Consider the following 15,268-nt stretch of genomic DNA (forward strand, 5'->3'; position numbering starts at 1 on the left):
CTGGGACCACAGCCTGGCCACAGGGGAGGGTGCTGACACCTGGCTGGCAAACTCAGTCTTGTCAATGAGCACCATGGGGTGGGGCTGGGGAGGGGAAGCCCCGGGCAGAGAGGCCTTGGGTGTTCAGATGGGACTGACCTCAAACCTGAGGCAAAGTTTAGGAATCGCAACTAATCACATTCTGAAAGTCATTTAGTGTTATTGCTGCTAAGAAGGGTGTGTGTGTGTGTGGGGGGGGTGCTATTTATGGGTGTATCTTAGGTGGTGTGTAGGAACACAGCGCCAAATGTGAAGGATGGGAACCAGTTTTAAATGGGGGTCAGGAACCTTCCGTGCGTGGTTTCTCATTCGGAATGATGCTTTTTAAGCTGCATGCGTGTTTGGTATGAGCTCCCGATGCTGGCATCTGTCTCATTTTTGTACTGTGTTATTTGGACAAATAAACAATTTGCACAGAGGCCTCAGGTGGGTCATTCACAGTGGAGACAAGACGGGGACCCACAGCCACATTCAGGCCGGTCATGTGCCCGCAAGGCTGCGGGGTCAGCCCCCTCGTCCAGCTGGGGTCCCTGTCTGGACGCTTTCCCGGTGTCCCCTCCTTGGGTGCCACCTTGCTGAGGCAGTGACAAAGGTGCTCCGGGCTGGGCCTCGGGCGGGAGAGGCTGCCCACAGGCTGACGACCTTGGAGACAGACACTTGCCCTCCAGACCTGGCATCCTGCACCTCTGCGGCTCTTAGGGTGACTGTTCCTTGTTACGTCCAGCAAAATGTGGGCCCGGCCTCATTCTCAATCATCTGTTTTATCCGTCCTTAAATCCTGACGCCCAAACTGTCGCTCAGAAGCCAGTGCCTGGTTTGGGTCTGGAAATGTGGTCTCCACCCGAAGGCATCGCAGGCCTCCTTTCCCCACTCAGATCACAAGGGAGTTCTGCCGTGGCTCCTGTGGGAGGCGACCCTGTTGTGTGGTGGCTTGTGTTCTTTTCAAACCACATTTCCGTTCCCCGAGCCCGGATGCTCACGGGAATGCTCTGTGGAGGGAGGAGCGGGCAGCGCTAGTATCCTCACCTCCCAGACGAGGAAGCTAAGGCTCAGAGTGGGCGGTGCCTTGTTCAAGATCACAGAACCCCTGTTATAATGCCCCCTCCTTAATGTCTAATCCAGCGGTCCTCACGGACCTTTAACCCATTAACTCCTATATCAAACCAGCATTTATCGAGCACTTACCACGTGCCAGGGCTGATGTAAAAGACACAATCCTGCCCTCAGGATGCTAATGGACCTCAGTGGTTATGGGACTTTCGTGCCATTGGGAATACAGGGTGGGGGACACCGTATGAGGGTGAGCCTCCCTCGATTCAGACCAGGGAGGTTTGCAAGTGCCCTGCAGTGCACGCGACCGCGCTGCTTTGAAGGCTTTGAAAGGCGGGCAAGTAACATCAGGACATAATTAAGCTAATTTCTCACCCTGAGCAGTCAGGAGGCTAAGCGGGTGAGTCTGAGACAACGGGGTCAGCAGAGAACTGGTGAGGTGGGGGTGTTAGCTGGTCACAGAGGGCCGCACCGCCGCTGTCATTCAGATTCGCTTGTTTGGAAAACCAGTGTGTTCTGGCCTTGGCCCCAGTGAGGCCTCCCCGTTTCAAAGCAGGTGACTGGCTTCAAAAACAATCCATTCGTGTGTTTTTTGTTGTTTTTGTTTTTAAGAGCATAACAAGGAGAAAGGAACTACTTAGGGTTAACAAATTTAGCAAGTAAAAATATGGTGGTCCTGTTAAATTTGAATTTCAGATATACAAAAAAATAATAATAATTGCAATATTGGGGACATACTTATACTAAATAAATACTCATTATTCACCTGAAACGCAAATTTAACAAAGCTTCCAGTATCTTATCTGGCAGCCCTGAAACTAATGCAAGAACAATTCTCTTGATTACCTCAAATGGGGGAAAAGGAAATTAAGGAAAATGAAGGAAAAGATATAAGGGAACTTACTGATACTTATAACTACAGCATGAGAGCAGCTGGGCTCTGAGCTAGACAGCAGGTACTACCCTGTGCAGCTCTCCCCTGCACACCAGGGGACACGCACTCCTGAGCTGGGCAAACTGACCCTCCCTCCCCCTCCCCATGGCTCGGGCCTCCGGGCACAGCCATCTGCACAAGGAGAGGCCTGCAGCGGAGGCCCGGCCCGGAACCAGGCGCTCCCTGGGCCACAGAACCAGGCAGGCAGGGGTCCAAGTACACCCGAGGCTTGACTCTGCTCAGGCCTCTCCCAGGCACATCCGGGTCTTGGTCTCCTTACGCGCAGGCTCCACCAGGGCCCCCTTCCTTACGGCCCCCTCCCTCCGTGGCTAAATCTGCTCCGTCCTCCTGGTGCCCAGCCCCGTTCAGGGCCGCCTCCCACCCCGCCCCTGGGTGTGGGGTCCGAGGGCTTGTTAGGCAAATGCATCTGAGGCCTTGCCCAGCCTGGGCACCCTCACTGGGCCGGTGGGGCTGGAGGGGCTCCTTTCCCGGGACAGGCTGGGGAAACTGAGGCTGGAGGTGTCCTTCTTGTGGCACATTTCACTTCGTTTCGGTGTGAACAGCGGAGTCTGCCCTCTCTCGGGCTGGGGGAGGGGGTGACGTCTGGCCCCATTTCCTCTACAGCCACAGGACTCAGGGAGGCCAGAGCCGCCAGCCCCGCTCGCTGCCCCCAGTTCCCGGAGCCGGAGCCGGGGAGGCTGCCGCCGCCTCAGCTCCATCAGGGGCTCCAGAGGCGGCCGAGGCGGCGGCCAGTCCACGTGGAGCCTCAGTGAACGGAAAACAAAACTCAAGAACTTGGTCTCTTGACCCCACAGGAAACGGGAGCACGTCCATGGCTCAGCCCTGCCGGACCCTCCAGAGTTTTGCCCCGTGGACTAGATCCCGCGGCTGGGACCCATCTGGCCCACGCTGGGGCTGGGGCTGGGGCTGGGGCTGGGGCTGGGGCTGGGGGGGAGCAAGGCCCCCCGGGCCCGCCAGCAGGAGGGCTGTGCTGCGTGCTCCTCAGTTCCCGTCCTTGTCCGCCCGTCCGTCCAGAGCAGGGGAGTGGAAGCTGAGAGGATGTGAAGACAGGAAGGTGCTCGCCCGGGGAAGCAGGACCCTCTACACCAACAGGCTTGATAGTGGGTGTCACCCTGGTCCCCCAAAGGCCAAGGGCGAGGGGACAGCTTCCGAGGACAGTGGGGAGAAGGCTCGGCTGGGCTCGTCAGGTTCTCTCCCGTTCCAGCTCGAGTTCTCGCTCTCGGCTCACAGCTTCCTGGAGAAAGGACACAGACTCATCATTGCTAAGTCCCTCGCCTCGGACTTCCCTCCACGACTCCCAGGGAGAACATTCTCACAGCTGCGTACCCTGGGGCGTCCTGGGCACGTGCCAGGCCCCACCATGGCCGCCTGACGCGTCCAAATCGGAACTCTCCATTTACACCAAAAGACAGAAGTTCACTTCGTTACTAAGAGTGCTTGAAACGTTACAAAAGTCCGGTAATACGTGGGTTTTCAGGAAGGGGAAGAGGCGGGGGCCCGCACGCTGGCCAAGGATACACTGCCAGCACAGGCGTAGGCCCCGCGCGAGCCGTATGGCACATGTTATTGTACGGCTTCCCACGCTATTTACACAGCTCTGTCGCTGTGTGTCACTCATACAGATTTCTGCAGTTAGCAGGCAATTGTCCTGACAAAAGCAGTGCATAGGGCAACCTTCCACAGCTGGCAGCCAAGTTCTCAGGGAAGGGGTGCTGTTTTCTTCGTGCACGGGCAGTGCATGGGCTAGTGTTGGCCTTGACTGTGACCAGGAAGAGGCCAGCGGGCGGGGGGCGGGGAGGGGCAGGAAGGAAGCTGGGTTGAGGGTGCTCAGGGGTCACCACAGCATCCCGGGACAGGGCAGCCGTGTCTGGCCCCCAGGGACACCCTGGGGAGTGCCGCACCTCGGGGCTGCTGCATTCCTGGGTCCCGCTGGGGCGAGGCCTGTAGGTGACCCACACAGTCTTGGAAGCGGAGAGCGCAGAGAAGTCGAGTGGGCAGGGAGCAGACCTGGGTGTGAGGAGAAAGGAGACAAAAATGGGGGATGGGAAGACCTGAGTTCCAAATGCTCCTCTACCTGCTGTGTGACCCTGGGCAAGTCACTTGCCCTCTCTGGGACACTGCAGAAAGGGACCTGCCGAGCCCCTTGGAGAAATGCTGGATGTGAATGTGCATGTTCCTGGATACTTTCCAGTCTGACTGTGTTATTCTAGTGTTTAAACCAGCCGTGGGCAAACTACGGCCCGCGGACCGGATCCGGCCCGTTTGAAATGAATAAAACTAAAAAAAAAAAAAAAAGACCGTACCCTTTTATGTAATGATGTTTACTTTGAATTTATATTAGTTCACACAAACACTCCATCCATGCTTTTGTTCCGGCCCTCCGGTCCAGTTTAAGAACCCATTGTGGCCCTCGAGTCAAAAAGTTTGCCCACCCCTGGTTTAAACCCTGTGATGACTCCTCAGCACCACAGGCAAAGCCCAACCTCCTTAGCAAGGCACCCTGCCCCGCCACATCTTCTGTGCACCTCCAGGCCTCTCCCTGCCCAAACAGAGAAACAGGACTAGACCCTGCGACTTCCGACTCTGACTCCAGCTCTGGTGGCTACCATGGGTGGCCAACACCTGGTGACAGACCCCTGGATTTGGATCCTGCCTCTGCCACCATCCAACTGTGTGACTTTGAGGATGTCCCTTAACCTCTCGGCACCTCAGTGCTTAGAACCTAATAACTGCTATATAAATTTTAGCTGTAATTTCTACACTCACATTCAAACAGGTGGAAATTCCATAATGACTCAAAGGAGAGGCTCTCCAGTGTGGAAATTGGGGGAGTCTGACAGACTTGGTAGCAATTAGGGAAATCTGAGGAGCAGGTAGCAAGATGGACCTCTTCCCGTTCCACTTGCAGCCTGCAGGCAGTCTCTCAATTTATCCTCTTTCCACTTGGAGGCCAGTTACACAACCCGAGTGAGATGACAGACAAGGTGAGCAGAGGAAAACTATGCTGACACATATATCTGGCCATGCTCAGAGAAGGACAGTTGGAGCAAAAACTGCTGGTCCTGGGACGAAAGGGCCAGGGAGCAGGCTTGACCCCAGCCTGTGGCCCAAGTAGAGCTAGTCCATCCAACCCATAGGCCCAGAAAGAGAAACACGAACGTTTGCTTTGTAACGCATTGAGATCTGGGGTGGGTTGTTTGTTATGCAGCATTATCATAGCAGCAATAACTGACTAATACAACTGCATCATAGTATGTGTGGAACACCCACACTGTGGCTTTCATTCTAGCCTCTCTCGTTTTTTGGGGGAAGAATATCAGCTGGGGACCAGGAGTTTACACAGGACTAGCCCGTGGATGAGACGTGTCCCTGGGATTGTAGTTTGGAAGACAATGAGCAGCTCGCGCCTTCTTCTCTAGGCCTAGCATTTTTGAGCTTCTCTTTTCTGCACCCTACCCTGGTCTTTGAAGCTCAGAGCAGTGGAATTACTTCAGCTCAATTGGTGAATTGCCTCCAGGCAGTTTCATAACCTGATCTGGAAAGGAGCATTGCAGACAGAGCAGCACATGTGACCACCGACCACAGAGTCTCCCACAACGTTGTTGTCTGTCTGACCCCAGCCCGCTTCTTCCTAAAGCACCTGGGTTCCTAGGAATTTGTCACCAAGCAGCTCTGGCTGAACTGCAGAGTTCCCGCTGCTCTGACGTGTGGGGAGAGGCCTGGCCCGAGAATCAAGGGCCTGAGTCGGGGCTGGCTCCCAGATGGCACTCCCACGCCCCCGACAGACCTGCCCCCATGCTCCTGGCCTGAGCTGCTAGGGAGAGAGATGTAGACACTCAAGGTCAGGGAAGTCTTGGAGTTGGATACCAAGGTGCAGAGTGAGAATAATCCCAGGCTGCACTGACCCAGTGGCCACCAGGGGCCGCCAACGGCTTGCTGGGTCCTGAAGCCTCCCTGCCCATCCCGAAGGTGCCTGGGGGTCTGCCCTGGTTCCGGTGGCAGTTCTGAGAACCTCCTCCCCACCATACCGCTTCCCACCACCCACCAGGTACCTCCCCGCCCCAATCCCTCTGCCTACCCAGGGACCCCTCCCCGGACAGGAGCACCCTGGAAGGATGTCCCTTAGAATGATTTAGGGATTTTTTCTCTGAGCAATAAACGCTTGAAGAAAATTAAATAGCAGCGCAGGTCTGTTCCTTCAGAGAATACTTTGATAATCCAGCAAAGTAATTACAGGTGATACCAGCTTGGTTTGTGTTTGAGGCTGGTGTTCTGGGTTTGCCAGTGTGTATGTGTGGCTCCATGTGACTAAAACAGAAGCTTGGTTAAAAAAAAAAAAAAAAAAAAAGGCTTGGTTTCTATGGGGCTCATAGTTCGTCAGATCAGTAGGTTTTATTCTTGTCTTTGGCCTGAAGTTCAAAGTTCAAGAGAAACTCTTGGAAGTTGGGATTGAGTTTAATTCACCTTTGATTTCCCCGGAGCCTGGAAGAGTGCTGGGCACTTACTGGGTGCTCGGTCAATGTTGATCAGTGAAATCAATGACAATATAATATAGTCAAAGAGCTCTAAGCAGCCGGCCTAGCCTGGCGAGGGCTTTTCGCTGTAGGGTGGGAACCGTCAGGCGCTCTACGTGTTGAGGGCCACGTGGGCATCGACCTGCCTAGTTTGTTTTCTAGTGCAGTTCTACCCAGGAGCTGAGAGGCGCTGGCCCACCTCCGGGAGTTTATAACCTTGGCCTCTGCTAGTTGTTGGCTGCTGCTGCACACCTTGCTCCCTGCGAAGCAACGTACATAGCTGACGTCACTAAACCCTCACTGAGTGAGACCGTGCTGATCGTGGATCTCATGTCGGGCGCGTCCTATTCCAAAGCCCAGCTCCTAGCCCCACCCGGTAATCTTCCTGCAGCCCATGCCCACGCCGCTCCTGCCCGCGGATGTAAGAACGTTAGCCATGCTCACTGCACTTTGCTGCCTGGCTTTTTGGGTCGCGGATGTCTCGGGAAGCCTTTTCTGGTGCCGCTTGTCTTTGGTTTGTTCTTCTTGAACGCCTTGTTCACCCAGTTGGAGTCTCCGGGAGGGCTCACCCTGGGCAGAGAGAGGCGGTAGTGGTTTGTTAGTGACCGTCCCGTGTCCCCCCGCCAGGGCCCTGCTCCAGCTGAGGAGGTGTCAGACACACCAGAGCGTGACTCTGGGCCCGGGAGCGTTGGAGTTCCCCGCTGCCTTTATTTTGTAATCAATGAATATTTGTCTGAGGAACATGCCAACTAGTCAACAGAAACTCTAACTTTTATATGGTTATATGTCAATGCAATAAAGTGTAAATCATGTGAACAAAATGCATACTTTATGCCCAAGCACAAAATTATTAAATGTATGCAAACTCTGCCCTGGCCAGTTTGGCTCAGTGGATAGAGCAGCCGTGGGCAAACTACGGCCCGCGGGCCAGATCCGGCCCGTTTGAAATGAATAAAACTAAAAAAAAAAAAAAAGACCGTACCCTTTTATGTAATGATGTTTACTTTGAATTTATATTAGTTCACACAAACACTCCATCCATGCTTTTGTTCCGGCCCTCCGGTCCAGTTTAAGAACCCATTGTGGCCCTCGAGTCAAAAAGTTTGCCCACCCCTGGGATAGAGTGTCAGCCTGCAGACTGAGGGGTCCCGGGTTCAATTCTGGTCAAGGGCACATGCTCGAGTTGTGGGTTCCATCCCCTGGAGGGGGCATGCAGGAGGCAGCCAATCAATGATTCACTCTCATCATTGATGTTTCTGTCTCTCTCTCCCTCTCCTTTCCACTTTGAAATCAATCTATAATAATAAAAGGGTAATATGCTAATTAGACTGGATGTCATTCCAGAGGAGTTTCTGGATGAAGGGGGGGGGGGTGGTTGGAGGGAAGTCCGGGTCCCAGGTGCCAGAGGGAAGCCGGTGCCGGCAGCTGGGGGAGGGAAGGCCGACTCTTGCACGAATTTTGTGCATCGGGCCTCTAGTAAAAATATATTTTAAAAAATTTATGCAAACTCATTCAAAAAGTTTTATATTGAAATTATACTGGGAGAAGGAATCGACTCTGTTTTAATGTATTTGCTATGACGTGATATGGAGGGGCAGCATGAAAAGTAGGGGGCCCTGCTCTCCCAACCGCTGCAGCTGTGGCCAGAGAGGAGCCCAGCTACCACCAGAGCTGCCCAGCGGCAGGGGGGGTGAGGCTGGGGAGGAGGTGCCCGGTCCACCCTCTGACCTCCTGCTGGTGCCTTGCACTGGCTCGCCCACTGCTTTCCAGCCAGTGAGGGAGCCTGGGAGCTTAAAATCATAGAGGTCCCCAGACCCCCTTGGAACGGCGGCAAAGATAATCACGGAGCACGTGTGGCACGACCCCGACCGCTGACGTGTACCATGAGAAAGGTTTTTCTGGGGACCGCCCACAACACAGGCATGTTAGCCTCTTATCGTGCTGGCAGCAATGAACTGGGTGAAGGGAGGCCCTCAACTCATCGGCGCAGCGGCCGCTAGGGCTGGGGTGCTCTCGTGAGCCGTCACCAGTGTCCCTCTGCACTTGAAGGTGCTGCCCAGTGCGCGGAGCAGGGAGCTGAGGAGAAGGGCACCGTCGGCGTGAAAGGCCCCTTTCCCGCGCAGGGTCCCCACTGAAGAAGACAGAAGAGGGTGGCGGTCTGTAACCACACGGACTGGAAAGGGATCCCAGTGTCCCCGGGCGGGAACGAGGCGGAAGTGCCCCTTAGCTTTCCCGCATCACAGGCGAGAACCCCGTCCCGGCGGAGGGGAAACTCACGCGGCGCCCGGCGTGCTGCTGCTGGTGTCCTGCACGGCCGCCGGGGGCGCGGTGCTCTGGGGACTCGAAGAGGCCAGAGGAGCTGCAGCCAAAAGGAAAACCGCAGGAGACAGGAGTCAGACGGCGCGGGGGAGGGTGCTTAGTCTTTTTATTTATTTGTTTGTTTGTTTAATTTTTTTTGTCACCCATCACGTCACCGGCATGCTGCTCAGCCAATAGGAGGCAGGCCATTTCATAAACAGCGCAAAGGCGGGGGAACTTTCCCATCATGCAAAAGCTACCGTCTGTACCGTATTGTGTAGGTTACAAAGCGTTTTCATCTACATTACCTCATTCAGGGCAGGCCTGCCTGTCCCCTCCCTTCCCCTGTTTTTAAGAAAGACACAGTGAAATGATATGACCAAGTTCTAGACAGGACCGAGGAAAGACCAAACCCCTCTCTAACCCCCAAAGTAGATAAGGGGGCCCTAAATCTTAAAACATGAAAAACAAGTCTGTCTCCATTTCTACTTTACCTTTTTTTAAAAAAAATACATATATATATTTATTGATTTCAGAGAGGAAGGGAGAGAGAGAAATATCACTGATCAGAGAGAATCATTGATTGGCTGCCTCCTGCACGCCCCCTACTGGGGATGGAGCCCGCAACTCGGGCATGTGCCCTTGACTGGAATCAAACCTGGGACCCTTCAGCCCGCAGGCCGATGCTCTATCCACTGAGCCAAACCGGCCAGGGCCATTTTGCTTTTTGCCAAAGTTTTCCTCTTTTGTCCTGAACTACCTGGGCAGTTGTGTCTTCCTCGTTTTTTTGTTAGTGTGAACCTGGAAATTGACGAGGTGCTCGGTAGTGCTGCCCAGTGGTTAACAGCGTGACATCGGAAATCTTTAGTCTTTTCTGATATTACAATCGGAAGTAAGCGAGAGTGTTCAGAAAGAACAGCGAACTGTCGGTTCTCAAATTCTCGTCTGTGGGACCAAAATCTTATTGCAGCCTTGACCACGATGCAGTGGAAGGACTGAGGCTGACCCTCCATGCAACATCATAACGTCCCTCACAGAGCAGCCGTGCGAGGGAAAGTGCCAGAAAAACCCACAGGGTCCCCGACCTTCCATCACCGGCTCCGTGGACTGCTTTTCTCATTTTTTTAAATAAAAAATATTAATACTTTATGACTATGCTCTTAAGTGCATTGCATGTTTTCAGGGTCTGGGGATATATAAAATACGAAGATTAATATGTAATTATGTAACTAAAAATAACATGGACTCTATTTAGATTCCCCTACCTGAAGTTCTTTCATTTGGGGGCCTGGTGGATATCACAAATCTACTTGCAGTTCCTTTGTTGGGGGATTTTCCCAGGGCTTCTTGCAGCACCCCACCCCCTGCCACATGGCCCTCACTGTAGGACTGACAGCGCTGAGCCTGGGGGGTTCCTCCCTGCCCACCCCCCACAGCTGGCTTGGAATGCCACAGCGGCTCGGCCGGGGCCTACACAGGGGTCCCGCCTCAGCAGACTGAGTCGAGGGCGGTGCTGGGCACTGTAGGGTGCTCAGCAGCATCTGGCCTCCAGGCATGGCCAACGCCTCCGGGGTAATCGCCCCTAGCTGAGAACCGCTGGGCTGTCTGCACCTCTGTCCACCCCAGGGGGCGTGAGGAAGCCCGGGATGGCTCCGGCACCTGAGGATGGCTACCTATAGGCACCGGTGTGATATAAAAATACATGCATTTTATTTCACAGGAAATAGAGAGCGCGTGAAACACTTGGACCAATTTTCTGACTTTTACTATCCTTAGACTTTTTCTCATTGCTAATCTGTGCTACTTTTTGCCCTAATAATATGGAAGTTTGGCTGCTGGACTGTAAGGACCCTTCATCCCATCATCTGGGCCCTGTCCCTTTGCCCCACCCTGACCATCCTCTTCATCCTGAATGTACTCTGCACTTTCCTGCTTTGCACCTGAGCTTCTCGAATAAACAAAACCTGACCTGCTCTTTTCATTCAGTCCAATCCATCCCACAGACCAGGATGGTCAATATCGCGCCTTGTCAACCCGCCTGTCATCTCCCAGAGGCCTTCCTTCCTCCCCCGAGAGCAGGGATCACATCCTCCATAAGCACCCCCACCAGGTTTAGAACCGAATCACGTATCTTGTATTGTTGAGTTGGTTTCCCGCCACCCCCTCTGCCGGAGGGGAGACTCCCCGAGGCGAGGACGTGAGAACTGCTCCTCTTTGCAGCCCCAAGAACGTGCTTCTCAAACAATCTGCAGCAAAGAGCCCGTTTTTAAAATCTTATTTACGACCCATGGACTCGTGCTTCGGTGGAATGCAATCAAATGGAGGAGGGAAGCCCTTCCTCGCCATGGCTCTATCTTATTGCCACCGGGGGTGGGGAACGTCCACCGAGGGCCTTACACGGCCGAGAAATCAGTGGGTCTGGCCCTGCCAGGGCATTGATTAAATGTTTGACCAAACATGGCAGGCTAATTTTTAAGTTATAATTTTGAATGGCCTGCGAATGCTGTGATAAATACCCAAGTGGCCGTTGGCAGAAAAAAGGTTCCCCACCCGACCCGCTACACATTCCTAAATGCTTCTCTCAGTTCCCGTGCCCATTTCATCGTGAACTAGTGACAGATAGTAAGGGGACCGGCAGGGTCCACAGACCACCCTTTGAGGAGCACCGTCCTGGACTCAATAGCACTTACCAGGACAGCAGTCCCAGAGGTAAGCGGGCAAGAGAGCCACCTGGAGGGCTTGTAGAAAGGACAGCTGGCCCCACCCCCCGAGTCTACAGCTTAGCAGGTCTGTGGTGGGGCCTGCAAATTCCCGTTGCTGCTGGTTGGAAACCTCACTTGGAGACTCACTGGGCTGCAGAAACGAACAACTATCGGGTACACTGCCCTGATGTGGCTGCCTGCCCTCGCAAGCCATGGTTTGGGCCACCATGTTGTCAAGCTGAAGGGCTGCAGACAAGAGGAAACCCCGCGAAGCCGTGAGAAGCCAGAGGCCCCTACCTTGGGGCTGTGCCGAGCCCGGCTCCTCCGCAGCTGGCTGAGCAGGCGACGTCGAAGAACATCGAGGCAACGAGTGAGGTGCCCCCGCAGCTGAAGGCCCCGGAGGTGGCTGGGAGGGTGGGGACTCGGGTGGTGATCCAGGCAGCTGTACCTGCTGCTGTGGTGACACAGGTGACGGGCCAGGTGAGGAGCTGGGCGGCGAGGGCACAGCTGGGAGTGATACAGGTGGCAAGTCAGCTGGAGAACGCGACGATGAAGAGCCGAGGGTCGATGCAGGTGACTGCTCAGATGAAGAGGCAGGTGGTGAAGCGGGTGACTCCACAGGCCGCTCGTGTGTGGATGCAGGCGCCTGTACAGGTGGGGACACAAGTGGGCCGCGGCCACCGCTTTCTTGCTCTTTGCGATCGCATTGTGTGGGAAGTTGCGTGGATTCTTCCAGACTGGCCTGCTCTGATGGGAGGCTTGGCTCACTGTGTGCCGGGCACGCGTTGCCAAGGGCGAGTTCTATCTGGCAGTACACTTCCACCCGGGGGAAAATCACCCTCTTGGAGGGAGAATTAAGGTAAGCAGCGTCTAGGAAACACAAGCATGGGTCACAGGTGGCATTTCTAACCTCCGACATCAGCATGGTGTTTGCAAAAAACGCGTTTCCAAGTTACTGTCATAAACAGGATTATTTCTCACCAGTGGCCTTTCATTACATTGATTATTTGTGGATTAATCCATGTATTCAGTGGATATTTATTGAGCATCTCTGTGCAGCAGGCACTGTGCCTGGCACTGAGGAGGCGAAGGAGACAGAAACAGGTGTGATGGTTTCTCCCTCCGGAGCTTACAGCCCAGGGTGGGGGCAGGCCCTGATCTCAAGTTTTAATCAAGACAAGTGTTAGGCGGGGGAGGAACCTGGCCCTAGCAGAGAGGGACGCAGGGAGGACTTAACTGGGAGGCTTCCCCGAGGGGGGGGGGGGCATTTAAGCTGAGATCTGAAGGCTGAGTGAGTGGTCCAGGGGATGGTCAGGCAGGATGGGGAGGAGAGGTCAGGCAGAGGGAGCAGCATGCACAAAGGTCACAGGCCCGAAGGAGCACCAGACGTGGGGTCCTGAAAGGTAGTGTGGCTGGAGCCTGGAGCGCAGGGGGGGGGGGGGGGTCTGAGGAGCAGGGACCAGGTCGCTCAAGGGCTGGTAGGCAGCACTGAGGACTCTTAATTTTCATGGGGACTGTGAAGCCTTCTAGGCAGGGAGGCGCCACCCTGACTCTGGCTTTGACAAGGTCGCTGTGGCTGGGTGTGGAGACTCACTGACAAGGGCACAGGGGGCCGGGGAAACCTGTCGGTGGCTGCGGAGCTGCGCGGGGCTTGCGCCTGGAAGAAGGTGAAGGAAGTAGATGTTCTGTTTGGGAGGTAAGAGGGTGAGGATCGGTGAGGGACTGATGGGGGCTGCGGGGGGATAGGTGGCGTGTACAATCGGATGGATGCTGGTGCTATCGGCTGAGATTAGACCATGGGAGGGATGCGGGGGGCGGTGGGGAAGGGGGGAAGAGAGCTCAGGTTAGGAGCTTGTTTTGGGACACGTTGAGTTTAGGGGCCTTGGAGATACCCAAGGAGAGACCAGTGGGCAGTGTGCGTGTGGATTTGGATTCTAGAGACGAGAGTTAGAGATACATATGTATCAGGAGCCCATCCAGGTGGGAGGGTTAGAGGTTCGTATGTATTGGGAGCCCACCGGGCAGTCACTGGGGCTGTGGTGGTGGCTGCGCAGGAGACTCCTAGGGAGGGAAGGCAGGTGAGAGGAGGCGCCGGGATTAAGGCAGACAAGCAGAGGGGCCCAGGGCAAGTTTCCTAAAACACGCAAAACTGGGAAGATTCCAAAGCCGCTGGGAAGAGGACCCGCACGCAGCCCAGGAGAAAACATTTACAAATAGTATTCCTGACAAAGGGCGTTTATCTAGAATTCGTTAAAGCTCTTAAATGAGAAACAAACAATTCCGTGTTTCAGATGGGCAATGAGCCAACTGCAAGAGCTCCCTCTGGCCAAAGCTGGGACAGTTTGAGTAAAAACTTAGCATTGAATAATAACCCAGAGAATAAGATACGTGCCCAGGAGTTCACACATAAACAAACAAGACGGCTGCCTACGTGATGCAGACGAGACCCATCGTCCACGCAGAAGCAGCCCACATGCTTTATGGGGCGTCCTGACCTTAAGGACATGGAGGAGGGTTCCTCGCCTTTTCCGTGTGCGCTCTGCATAGACTTCCTCCCGGAAAGCACAGGGTGGGAAGAGGAGAAGGGGTGACTTCACCAGGAGAACCTGACCGGCACCGCTGCAGCCAGGTGACCGCGGTCACAGCATCCGTGACCGTCAGGTGGGCGGCAGGGCCCTTGGTGGAATGTGCTGAGGCGGCACTTTGCCTCTTCGGTCTTCCTTCCTCCAACCCATGTCCCCGTCTACTCATGGGGCAAACACCAGACGGACCCCAACTGAGGGGCAGTCTACAACGTCTCTGGCCAGGACTAAACCCTGCCAGTCACTAAAAACAGGGGGAGTCTGAGGGGGCATGACAACGGCACGCGGCGTGCTCTCCTGGGTGGCGTCCTGGGTCAGAGTGAGGTCCTCAGGCAGCAACTCAGGAAGTCTGAGCAGAGTGCAGCCTTGGTTCCGAGGCACACTGTAACACCTAACAAAGGGAAGCCTGGGTGCGGGACGTACGGAAACGCTGTACTGTTTTTATATTTTCCTGTAAATCTAAAACCGTTTTAAAAACAAAGCTTATGAAAGGTGTAGGGGGAAATGGGCAAAAGAGTTGAACAGACACGTCCAAGGAAGCTCTTTGGATGACTAATAAGCAAATGAAAAGATGCTCAGCCTCATCAGCCACTAGGAAGAGGCGACTTCAAGCCAGTGAGACGCCGCTGCACGCCGCTCAGGACAGCTCAGATGGAAAAGACCTGCCACACCAGTGTCGGTGAACACGGGGGGGGGGGGGGCGGGAAGGGGGGGGGACCTGGAGCTCTCCTCACAGCCGGAGGGGATGGAGAATGAGACAGCGCTTTGGAGGACCGCGGGGTGGTCTCCTAACAAGCTAAATCCGCATTCTGGGAATATGCCTCAATCTGCACATGTCCAAACGAACTGAACCTCGAATCTCAAAGAGATATTTGCACACCCATCCATTGCAGCATTATTTACAATAGCCAAGAGGTAGAAGCAGCCATATGTTCACTGATGAACAAATGGCTAAATAAAATGAGGTATATACACACGTTGGAATATTATTCAGCCTTAGAAATGAAGAAAGTCCTGTCACACGCTACAACATAGATAAACCTTGAGAACATTGTAAGTGAACTAAAAGGCAAATACTGTGTGCTTCCCTTATGTGAGGGATGTAAAGTAATCAAACCCGTAGAAATA

At 54.4% G+C, this 15,268-nt stretch overlaps 1 protein-coding gene across 1 annotated transcript in view; it reads right to left on the reverse strand.

The window, feature by feature from the left end:
• Positions 1-2,288: 2,288 nt before the first annotated feature.
• PNPLA1 (patatin like phospholipase domain containing 1) overlaps positions 2,289-15,268 on the reverse strand; it is a 39,172-nt gene continuing 26,192 nt past the window's right edge. Inside the window, exons 6-10 of the mRNA XM_059701882.1 lie at positions 11,856-12,428; positions 8,836-8,917; positions 7,003-7,128; positions 3,946-4,051; positions 2,289-3,278 (exon numbers count right to left, since the gene is read on the reverse strand). Coding sequence (XP_059557865.1) covers positions 3,228-3,278; positions 3,946-4,051; positions 7,003-7,128; positions 8,836-8,917; positions 11,856-12,428 — 938 coding nt within the window. The 3' untranslated portion in view covers positions 2,289-3,227. The remainder of the gene's footprint in view (positions 3,279-3,945; positions 4,052-7,002; positions 7,129-8,835; positions 8,918-11,855; positions 12,429-15,268) is intronic.

Source organism: Myotis daubentonii, chromosome 6 (assembly GCF_963259705.1).
Source record: "Myotis daubentonii chromosome 6, mMyoDau2.1, whole genome shotgun sequence".
NCBI lineage: Eukaryota > Metazoa > Chordata > Mammalia > Chiroptera > Vespertilionidae > Myotis > Myotis daubentonii.